At 56.9% G+C, this 11396-nt stretch overlaps 1 protein-coding gene across 2 annotated transcripts; it reads left to right on the plus strand.

Moving 5' to 3' along the window:
• Window positions 1–1146: 1146 nt before the first annotated feature.
• On the plus strand, window positions 1147–7726 carry SLC35E4 (solute carrier family 35 member E4). Of its 2 annotated transcripts, none has more exons than XM_059408830.1 (2): window positions 1147–2525; window positions 6742–7726. In XM_059408830.1, exons 1-2 carry the CDS (start codon window positions 1879–1881, stop codon window positions 7433–7435), a joined length of 1341 nt encoding a protein of 446 aa, XP_059264813.1. In that variant the 5' UTR covers window positions 1147–1878; the 3' UTR covers window positions 7436–7726. The 2 variants fall into 2 exon arrangements, with proteins under 2 accessions (XP_059264813.1, XP_059264814.1); XM_059408831.1 differs by having other exon boundaries at window positions 1158–2497; window positions 6742–7268.
• Window positions 7727–11396: the final 3670 nt, after the last annotated feature.

The raw sequence follows: 11396 nt of genomic DNA on the forward strand, positions 1-11396 counted from the left end.
CGGGTTGGGGAGGTGGAGGACATAGGCTGTGCAAATCCTTGTCCAGTGATTATGATGGAGCTTGCGGGACACTTGTCGTTCCGCGTCTGACCACGAGGCGGCGCCGTGGACCGAGCTAAGTGGTTCCCTTTGAGGTCTTGTTCCTCCGGACAGGCTGGTGTCTTCAGGACTTGCTGGTCAGACAACAGGCCAAGGGTGAGCCGTGTTCCGGTGGGCAACTTCTGCAGGGAAGGAAGCCTGACGTCAGAAAAGAGGCTCGCAGCTGGCAGTGGACACCAGCCTGCGCCAGGCATTCCACCTTGGTTTCTGCGCACTTGGACTCCAGAACTCAGAGTCCAGGGTCCAGCCTGGAATGCGAATCAGCTTGTTCTGCTCTGGGGTGTGCGGTTTACCCAACCCTGAGCAAAGAGAGCATCCGTCGTTCAGATTGGAAAGGAGAGACCCAAACAGGGGCAAGGGCTTAGTGGCAGCTGCTCTGGCTCCCAGCCCTCCCGGGGGCTCTTTGTCCTGCTAGGACTTGGGGCAGAGGGTGGACCCCAGGAAGTTTAGCTGTGAGTCAGTTCTGAGTGCCCAGGAGATGGGACAGGGGCTGCTGGCCAGGGATAGATGCTGGCTGGTACCCCGCTTCCACAAATGTGGGTGGCCTTGGTGATTCTCCCTGGGAGAGGGAGGAAGCGCTGGGAATAGGGAGGGGCTATGGAGGAGCCTTAAGGGACCCGGTGGTCCAACTCTTTTGGATGTTGAGGTCCCACGGAATAACTGTGGCCAGAGATCGAGTGGTTCCGAGACTAGTCCTGGGATGAGGGTCCCTGGGTGGGGGTCCTTGAAGATGCAGTCCCTTGTGAGGCTGGGGGTTTTATCGGGCTCCCTCAAAAAGGCACCTCACTGTCCCCGCCCTGCGTTGGTCTCTATCGGGGGCTTGCCTTGGCGCTGGGTGTGGAGGGTTCTGATCCCTCGCTGGTAGGGGAGAGGGGGACAAGCAACCTGGCCACTCCAGCTGGGGGACTCTGCTGTCGGAGGGACTACGTCCTAGGAGGATGGAGGAGGGGCTGTGAGCGGGCGGCTTGGGGGAGGAGCGAGATATCGCTCCTGACTCCGGGGGCGGGGCCTCGCCAGGGGCGGTGCTGGGGGCTCAGCTCAACTTTCCGGGTGGGGCGCAGGCGGTGGCAGTGGAGGCGGGGCTTAAGAGCGCGGGGCCTCGCCCGCCGGGCTGGCGGGGCTGAAGCCTGGCCGGAGCTGCAGCAGGAGCCGCATCGCGGGCCGCCGGGAGCCGGAGCCGCCAGGAGCCGGAGCTGGCGCGCAGGCCCTGCCGGAGCCTAGCCGAGCCGAGCCGAGCGAGCTCGTCTCCTGGCACCGGCCTGAGCGCGGGCCGGTGTGTCAGCTAGCTGCTGGGCCTGGTCGCACTGTCGGAGGAAGCGAGCCGCGACCACCGGGCAGCACCGAGAGCCGGTGACCGGATCGCCCCTCCCGGGCCGGGGCCCGGCCTGAACAAGCCGTAGGTCGCGGAGTCTAGACCGAAGAGAAAAAGGAACGAGGATTATATTATCTAATCGTGGAGTGGGCTTAAAAGCGCGAAGAGTGGGGACTTCACCTGGGATTGGGCAGAGGTTCCTGCAGCGTACTAGGCGAGCTTGAGCACCGGAGAGCCTGGCATGCCAGCCGCTCGGCCTGGGTTTGGCCGTGCTGCAGCCAGGAGCACAGCATAGTACCCAGACCTTAGCTGGCACAGGCCTGGGACAAGAAGCAGTGTCCTCACCTGTCTAAGACTGGGCCCAGGATCTGAGGAACTGGATCCGGCCTGGCCCAGAGTGGGACTCTCTGGTGGCCTATAGCTGGTCACTGGAGAGCTGTTCTCCTGCCCCATACCCACTGGTACGGATGTGTCGCAGCCTGCTGGAGCACCATGATGGCAGGATGACCTCAGCGGAGGCAGTGGCAGCAACTAGTGGTGCACGGGTGGCTGGGTCCCCCGAGTGGCCCCCCGACACCCCCCAGGCCCTTGGGCAGCCTGGCCGGGCCCGGGTGGCAGTGGCAGCGCTGGTGTGGCTGCTGGCAGGGGCCAGCATGTCAAGCCTCAACAAGTGGATCTTCACTGTGCACGGCTTCGGTCGGCCCCTGCTGCTGTCTGCGCTGCACATGCTGGCAGCAGCACTAGTGTGCCGCTGGGGGGCACAGCGTCCCATGCCCCGCCGCACCCGCCGTCAAGTGCTGCTGCTCAGCCTCACCTTTGGTACCTCGATGGCCTGTGGCAACGTGGGCCTGAGCTCTGTGCCCCTGGACCTGGCACAGCTGGCCACCACCACCACACCGCTGATCACGCTGGCCCTGTCGGCGCTGCTGCTGGGCCGGCGCCACCACCCGCTGCAATTTGCCGCCATGGGCCCCCTCTGCCTGGGGGCCGCCTGCAGCCTGGCTGGTGAGCTCCGGACCCCACCCGCGGGCTGTGGCTTCCTGCTGGCTGCTACCTGCCTCCGGGGCCTCAAGTCCATCCAGCAGAGTGAGTGCCTGGGCCACCGGCTGAGAAGGTGGGGTTTGGGGTGGGTGTGTGGCCTGGATGGCCCTGAGGGGGGTATGGCTATTATTCCTTTTTTCCAGATGGAGAAACTGAGGTTCATGCCTTTGTAAAAGGCAGAGACTGAGGCTTAGAAAGGACCGACAGCGCAGAGGATCCCAAGCCCCCAACTTAGGGTCAGACTCCAGCCGATATTTGATAACAGTTGCTGTTGATCTGTCTCACATTTTTTCAAGCCCTTTATCTCATTGGATCGCCACACTGCCCTGATAAAGGAAGTCACTGTATTGTCCACTTACGGGTAGAGAATTGCCCTGGGTCACGTGGCTAGTGAGCAGCAGCGGCAAGATCCGAACCCAGGCAGTCAGACTCCATGCTGTCCAAGTGGTGTGGTGTGAGGCGTTGGACCCTGAGGGAGATCTGATAATGGGGACCCAGGAGAGAGAAGGAGGGTGAGACCTTGAGCTGGGATTTGGAAGCCGAGGAGTTTGGCTAAAATCTGGAAAGCGCTATGTTTACTGGGAGCTGCAATTTAACAGGCCCCATGCTGGGTGCTGACCTTGAATTGCCATGGCAACTACCACCTTCATTCTCATTTGCTAGGCCAGGGACCAAGACCTAGAGGTCACCAGGTCACCTCACTCCGAAGAAAGGAGATGGGGGGCTCTGGACAAAAGGCGAGTTGGAGGCTCCAGGCCTAGACCCTGTTAAATCCCTGTGTGTGAGGGTAATGCCTTCCTGTCTTACCAAGGGACATCTGAGTCTCAGCCCCACTGTCTCTCTGCCTCAACCTAAGGGAGATGTGGGGGAGGGCAGGATACCCACTCGGGGTGGGGAGGCCTGGGATCCAGCCACGCCTTTGCTCATATTGCAGGTCAACTTTGAGCAGATCTGGGTCTTATCCGGGCCTCAGTCTCCCTATCTGTTCGGAGGAGGAGGATTGGCGTTGATGGAGTCCCATGGGCGTCTTGCTGTGTCCCCCCTTCCTGCCCTGAGATCTGTGACCCAGGCCTGGGAGAAGAAGGAGGGGGCTTCAAGGGACCCCCTAGGCTGGGGTTGGGGGCATCCTGCAGGCAAGGGAAGGTGGAAGTCAGAGCTCAGCCGTTCCTGGCATCTTCAGAGTCAGAACTCGGAGGCCCTGGCCCCATCCTCTTGGGCCCTGAGGCAGGGCCAAAGCTCCCTTCTATTTTTGCCTTCGGGTTACATGAGAACTGGTGACTGAGCTTGGGCCCGAGTTCTGGGCATGAGTCGGCAGCGGGAAACCTGACCTCTTGCCCTCCCACCCCCACCCCACCCCGGGCAAGGTCACAAGGCTGGGAAGGCCCCAGCCTTCAGGCCCATAGCATGCCTGCTTCTCACCTAGGCCTCAGGCATGAAAGAGCAGGTGCCTGGCATTGGTCTGTTTCTTGGCTTGTGCCAGCTCCCTCCTTCTCTACCGAGTGTCAACCACCTGGCCCTCAAGGTGGGTGGGGTGCGTCCTCCAGGCTCCCACAGCATCCTCTGCTTCCCTTGTCCCAACTGTGATGTCCCGTATTGTAGCCACTTGGCTACCTGATTGCATCCCACCAGACAGGAGCGCTGAGAGGACATGGACTGGCTTTGGACATCTCCATGTCCCCCAGTACCCGGCCTTGAGGCCTGGCACAGCCACATACTCCTTCAGTGGCTAGGTTATTAATGGTTCTGATAGCAGAATTGGCAGACTGGTTAGGGTACATGGGTCAGGGTGCTAAGGAGGGAGCTTAGGAGGCTGGAGGGCACCCCCTTCCCCAACCGAGCTGGGAGCCTGGCAGAGATGGGGGAACAGACTGGAGCCAGGAAGTGAGATGGGTTTTGGACAAGAGGAGGTTTCTACTTCCAGGGGCTCCAGATTCAGACTAGAGTGCAAATGGCAGGCTGAGAGCAGACTCTGTGGAGTAGGGGTGAGAGGCCAGAAGAGGAGCACCCAGGCGGCCATGGGCAGGGCTAGTCATTTCCTTCCAATCTGGGCCACTAGCACGCCAAGGTGGGGCTACGCTCCCAGAAAGGCTGGGAAGTGGGGTGCCAGCTTGCTGAACCCACCTGTAGCAGAGAGCAGTCTGACTTGGTCCCTGCTTGAGCTCTCAGGCTGGTGGGGAGATGGACTCAAGGGGCAGAGACTTCAAGGACAGGAGAAAAGTTCTAGAGCCAAGGTGGGCACAGGTGTGGTCAGGGGTGGTTTCTTTTTCCTGAGGAGACAAGAGGAGAGGGCATTCTGGGAGTGAGAAGCACGCCTTGCCAGGGGCCCAGGTGGCAGCCGGCAGGGGCAGTGTGGGGATCATGACAGCTCTTGTGGAGAGCAATCGCCACTGGGCACCAGGTCCTGGGCTCAGCGCCTCGCACGCTCCCGTGAGCAGGGGTGTTGTCACACACGAGGAGATGAGGCCTAGAGTGACTTGTGTGATATCACACAGCTAGTGATGGAGCAAAGCTGGGCTAAGCCAGCAGCCAGCGGAACAGAGTCTAAAGAACATTTGTCTGTCTGTGGCAGAAGCCTGAGTGTGTTCAGATGCTGAAACAAAATTGCCTTTAGAGAAGAAGAGGTTGAAATAGAGGGTTTGATGGGGCTAGGCAGGGAGGGGTCATTCAGAAGGCAGGGCCGTAGGCTGGCATTTGGGGGCCCTGGGTGGGACGAGTGGCCTGTGGCAGAGGACTACTGTTCTTTCCCTTGGCTGCAGGGAGGGCAGGCAGAGGCTGGGTGGGATGCAGAATGGGCAAAAGGCACTGGAGGTGGTGGGGAGGTTAGGACCTTCTTGCCTGGCTACATCACGGAGGCTGAACTTCAAGGTGAAGTTCACCTCAACACCTTCCAATGATGGGACCTTTAACATACAAGCCACGTGCTGCTTGCTTGTAATAGTGCTAAATTGGGAGTGAATGAGCAGGAGGCATTCCAATTATCTGTTCATTTCTAGAAATGCTTGAGCCGGAGGGACTGTTGCCTAGAGAACAAAGCCAAAACATCAAAATGAAACTGAGAGAGAAATACAGTTTTCCTCTTCTAGCCTATGAGTAAGCGCCCCTATGGCTCTTTGGAAAGCGTGTGTCAGAAAATGCACAGAGGCTCCAAGAGCCCCGGGAGGGGGCCTCGATCAATTACTCATCTCTCTCCACTCAAGCTTGGAGAAGGCCCCAGAACATCATCGCTGGTGTGCAAATACTGTCATTTCACCCGAGCAGTGTCTTACTTTGACGATGGGCACTGCTTCCTTTGTGAACAGCTGAGTATTAACATATATAAGCGTAGACACACACACACACACACACATGTGCACACTCGGGCACACATTCGCCCATATGCAAGCTGGTACGATCCTCTCTTTGCTTGCAAAACCAAAAGGTTTCCACTTAGTCCTGGATTCATCTTGACAAGACTTAGTGTTGGTAGTAGCAAAAGATGCTGATTATGAGTTCTAAACAGGGAGGGACAGCCAAGGGCAAACAATGACTTTCTTCTTGTTTGCCTGTCATCCCAGGGGTCATAAGTGAATGAAGCAATGAATGAATCCACCATCTGACTCCAATTTATTATCATAAAACTTTTTTTTTTTTTTTTTTTTGGCTAGGAAGTGGCCGGGCTGGGGCCTTTTCTGGGCTTGTTTGGTGGTGGGGGGGGGGGCGGGGGGGGGGGGGGGGGGGGGGGGGTAAGGACGGAGATCAAGAAAGGTGGATCAGGGTCACTTGGTACAGGGCCTTCGGAGCTGCTTAAGAACCTAGGCTATTTTTCTTCAGGGTCTAGGAAGCGCCCAAAGATTTTTTTTTTTTGGAGCCACAGTTCATGTTTTTTTATCTTTTGGCTATCACAAGCAGATTATCCTTTCAGGCTGTGGAAGGCAGTTGGAAGTGAATGAAAATAGGCTTATTTATTTACCTTTTTACATTGAGTGAGCACTTACCCTACAAAGGCTTTGTGTCCTCTCTGTTAATCTTACAACACCACCATGTGTGAGGTGTTGTTGCCTACCTTTGCAGGTGACACAGAGGTTAAGTGTCAGGTCCCAGCCGGTAAGGAGTGGGTATAGGTCACAGCAAAGGGAACATGGGTAGATTCTGGACTGTCATGGGAAGGAGCAGGAGCTACTAATATCGCCTGAGGGATTGGTGCAGGCTTCCAGGGTGATGGGCCCTGGAGCCCCTGCTGGGTCGTCCAGGTTGTGGGTGGGGGGGAGCTGTCTACCTCTGGGTGCTGATGGCTGTTGTCCTGGTTGCAGGTGCCCTGTTACAGGAGGAGAGGCTGGATGCGGTGACCCTGCTGTATGCCACCTCGGTGCCCAGCTTCTGCCTGCTGGCGGGTGCGGCCCTGGTGTTGGAGGCCGGTGTGGCCCTGCCACCTGCTCCCACCAGCTCCCACCTCTGGGCCTGCGTCCTGCTCAGCTGTGTGCTGTCTGTGCTCTACAACTTGGCCAGCTTCTCCCTGCTGGCTCTCACCTCCGCCCTCACCGTCCACGTCCTGGGCAACCTCACTGTCGTGGGCAATCTCATCCTGTCCCGACTCCTGTTTGGCAGCCGCCTCAGCGCCCTCAGCTACGTGGGCATTGCACTCACCCTTTCAGGAATGTTCCTTTACCACAACTGCGAGTTCGTGGCCTCCTGGGCTACCCGCCGGGCCTTCTGGCAGAGGGACCGGACTGGCAAAGGTCTTTGAGACCAAGGGACCAGCTGGGCTCCCTGGGACAGCCCCAGCCTGAATCCAACCTTGGCCAATGGCCATGGGAAAAGCAGAGAGCAGGCAGCCACTGGGGCCTTGGGAGAGAGGTGGTGGGGGATCCTTTTGGAAGGACCATCTTGGAGGCTGGAATGGGATTCCCAGAGAGAAACCACCTCCTGTCCCTTGCCTGCCTCTCATCACGGACCTCACTCACCACTGGATGGTGGGTCCAGACCTGGCACAGTCACTGTGCTTGAGGGACTGATTATCACAATGAGCACCAACTACTACTCCAAAAATTGCTGGCCAAACTTTGAAAACCTCACCATGTTCTGATGACGATGATGATGATTCTTGGCGATTGCACAATCCTTCCTCCAGGAAGTGGGGGAGGCAGCTAGGGGGCCCAGGGAAGGGCTTCTTTATTGCTGGGATCCCCTGGGGATTGGGGTCATCAGTGCCAACTCCAGGCAGCTGCTGTAGCCTCACCCCTCGGCCTCCCAATTTTGGGTCTTCCATCCTCAAATAAACTATTTTTGCTTGTAGAACTGTGTCATTCCTCAGGGTGACAGCCAAGGAAATACAGGGAGAGCTCTGGGCCTGCTGGCTGCTGGATCCCCTACCCAGAAACAAAGACATCCCCCCTTACCCATCAGGGACTGTCTGGGCCCCCTTCTCTTCTGGCCACTGCTCACATTCTTCATGGTGACAATGGTTTCCTCCCTGCTCTGCTCTAGCTTCTCTACTTCACCTTCTACATAGCCCCAGAAGGTTCTTTCTAAAACACACACCTTCTGGAGCTCTATACTGCTCCTGGGCTAAAGTCAGAACTTCCTGCCCCAGACCACAAGACCATTAGGATCTGGCTCCCGTGGCCTTACCAGATTCCTGTCTCACTTCCTTTCCTTGGGCTCTACCTCCCATCCTTACCAACAGGCACCTGGCCTGGGAAGGACAGGCTCAGGGTTTCCTGGCCCTGGTCTCCACCCAGGCTGGCCTTTTGGAGGGGAAGTGGGCCCAGGCTGAGTCACTCACTACCCACCCTGCCTGTGACTCAGAGATGCCGCTGGCCCTGCCCTGTCCCTGTGCAGCCTGGGCATTTCCAGCCTCCCCTCTGAGGCTTGGCCAGACAGGATGGATCAGATGTCTCTGCCTGAGCAGAGCCTCACTAGTACTCTGGACCCTTTTTTCTCTTTCCAGGGAGCCCCCTGCCCAAGTAGGAGCCTCCCTGCAGCACCCTTGCCCTGGCTCCCGGACACCCATGGAATGCTTGGTAGAAGGGTGAGCCTGCCCTGGCCCCCAAACCCCATCAGATCGGAGCCAGCCCTTGGTGGCTATGGGCGCAGGGCCAGGGTGAATTGGAGCCCTGCTTGACCCGGGGGCGGGCTTGTCACCAGACTCAGGACTATCCAGCATTGAGGATATTCCCTCAAGGTCATATTTAAAGCCCTCCCTGGGCTTTGTATCAGAAAACCCGGGCTTGTATCTCGGCCCCCTTCCTCGCTATGTGGACCCTCTCATTTGGTCTCTCGGTGTCATTGGGAGTGGGCAGTGAGGATTACTGGACTAACCGGTGGGAAGGGCTTAATGGGTGATTTCCATCACCGGCCACTGCGCCTCTGGACTCTAGCCTTTTACTAGTTGATTGCCTCGGGCAAGTCACTCCACTTCTCTAGGCCTCAGTCTTTGTACACCGTCCCCCCCCCCCCCACTTCCCTGCTGGGAAGCCTTGTCCCCAGGAGAACAGAGGTCACGTTCCTTGGGAAGCTCTTTCCTACCCCTACTGCTGTCCTGCCCCGTGCCAAGCTGAGTCAAGAGCTGCAGCTAAAGGTCACCCCAGCTCCCTGCACTCAAGTGGGGCACTGAGCCCATCCCACTGTCGGAACTAGTTTGTCACTTCTCTTCTCCACCAGACTGGGCTCTAGAAAGGCCAAGACAGCTGTCCTGCTCACCACTGTCTCCCCAGCACCAGCACAGTGCCAGGCATGGCTAGAGTAGGTGAAAGAGAATACTTGCCAAGAACAGGAGTCAGACCTGGGTCCAAACCCCAGCTCTGGTGTGTCTAAGCTGTGTGACCCCGGGCAAGGGCCTTTGTGCTTCTTGTGCCTCTGTGTTAAGGGGATGGGAGGGTTCAGAGGGGCCTGCAGCGGGCTAATGTGTGGCAAGTGCTTAGCAGTAGTGCCTGAAACCCAATAGGTCCTCAAGAAATGTTAGCAGAATGACTCAAAACAGAACCAACAGAGCTCCTAGTTCCTCCCCAAGGCTCTTCATAGGAGCCACTTCCCTCCAGCCCAGTCTCCCATTGCACACTGAGAGCCCCCCACCCCCACCCCAGGGCTTGCTCTTAGAGCACAGTGGGAGGGATGCCCCAGCTCCCACCCCCTTGCCCTGCTTTGGAGGAAGCCGAGGATCTGGGTCTGTGCTGGGCGTCCTGCCATTGTGGATTCAGAACAAAGCTCCGGCCTTGTCTTAGCCCCAGCTGCCAGGGGGCCCCTCCCTGCCTCCCCAGGGGGCCCTGGGATTGTCATTCCAGAGGCCAGAGCAAACAAGGGCTCTTCTTGCTCTCTGGTCTGTTCCCACATCAGCTCAGGGAAGCCAGAAACTCCACCATCGCACTGCCGCTGCTACTTCCTGGAAAGAACACCCGATACATTGGAGAGCCATGGGAGAGGCCGTGAGCAGGCGAGAGCCATGATGTTCAACACATAGTTCTTTCTTTTTTTTTTTTTCAACACATATTTCTTGAGAGTGGCCCTTTAGTTTCCTCTGGATCCTATGCGGAAGGGAAACGGAAGGGGAATTGACAGGTTGTAGAGAGATCTGGGAAGAGGTACTGTGGTCCAGAGGACAGTGGGGACAGTGTCCTGGGCACAGTACAGAGTACCATCAGCTGTGTAACAAATGGGGTAACAAATCATCCCTAAACATTGTGGCTTAAAGCAACACACATGAATTATCTGACAGTTTCTTGGGTTCGGGTATTTGGGACTGGCTTAGTGGAATAGCTCTGGAAGTCGCCCAGGGCTGTGGCTCATATGAAGGCTTGGCTGGACCTGGAGGGTCCACTTCCAAGATGGGTCATCCACACGTCTGTTGGGGCAGGTGACCTCGGTTCCTTGCCACGTGGGCCTCTCCACAGGGCATCTTGAGTGTCCTCATGACATGGTGGTTGGCTTCTCTCAGAGTGAGTGATAAAGAGAGCCAAAAGCCACAATGTCCTTTGTGACCCAATTTCAAAAGTCACACTCCTTTCTCTAATATCTTCAAGTATTGTTTAACTCAAATACTGTCATTTCTCTGATATCTTAGGTCAACCCTACTCAATAGGGGCCTTCCTACCTCGGCTACCCTAAGGGCATGAATACCAAGAAGAAGGGCTCTGTGAGGTCAGCTCAGACTGGTTGCCATATCGGCAAATGTTCGATGTTCATTGAATGAGACCATGAAGGACACAGCTTGGGACCACAGGGAATGAGGCCCCAGGTGGGATTTTGTTGGCACACCTCCATGTCCTCTCAGATATAGCACATTAGGATCCTGCCCACAGTGAACATTTTGGCAAATGTCTGCTCAGTGAGGGCCGGAGGCTGCTTTCTGTGCTCCCCACTTGCAGCCGAGAGGAGGTCTGGGCTCCTTCGTCTGGTATTTGAAGCCCTGGGTGCTTTGTTATCTCCAAGCCCACTCCCTGTGATTCTTCTGGTCTGATGAAGCCACCCCCTGCTGCCTGGAGCTGATGGAACGTTCCAGAATCTAGGCCTCCTTCTGCCCCCTCATCACGTGCGCCTCCCCCTTCTCCCAGCCTTGCCAGCAACCCAGCTGGGTAGATTCTTGTGCAGCACTACCTGCTGCATAGACTGAGCATTTCTCTTGGTATGTGAACTTTCTCTAGTGTTCGAATCCTGCCCATGTGCTTTATGCCGGAGCCCAATATCAAAGAAGCCAAAGCTGAGGTTCCTTAGCTGAACGAGGAAGCCCCTCACCCCAGAGGCCCCTCTGCCAAACTTCCCACAAATCTAGTCCAATCCTTATCATATAGTATGAGGAAACTGAGGAGGAGGAAGAGCCACGATGATGAGCTACGTCTGCTCAGGCTGCTGTGACAGGTGCCCCAGGCTGGGTGGCTTATAAATGACAGGAATTTCTTTCTTTCTTTCTTCCTTCCTTCCTTCCTTCCTTCCTTCCTTTCTTCTTTCTTCTTTCCTTTTTTTTTTTTTTTTA

This window comes from Mustela nigripes, chromosome 8 (assembly GCF_022355385.1).
Source record: "Mustela nigripes isolate SB6536 chromosome 8, MUSNIG.SB6536, whole genome shotgun sequence".
Lineage (NCBI taxonomy): Eukaryota > Metazoa > Chordata > Mammalia > Carnivora > Mustelidae > Mustela > Mustela nigripes.

What these genes read in the sequence shown, in the direction of transcription:
- SLC35E4 (XM_059408830.1), top strand. Translation starts at nt 1,879, where the DNA reads ATGTGTCGCAGCCTGCTGGAGCACCATGATGGCAGGATGACCTCAGCG. An exon ending in CTGGGCCACCGGCTGAGAAG is followed by an intron (nt 2,526 to 6,741) that starts GTGGGGTTTGGG and finishes TCCTGGTTGCAG; the next exon opens with GTGCCCTGTTACAGGAGGAG.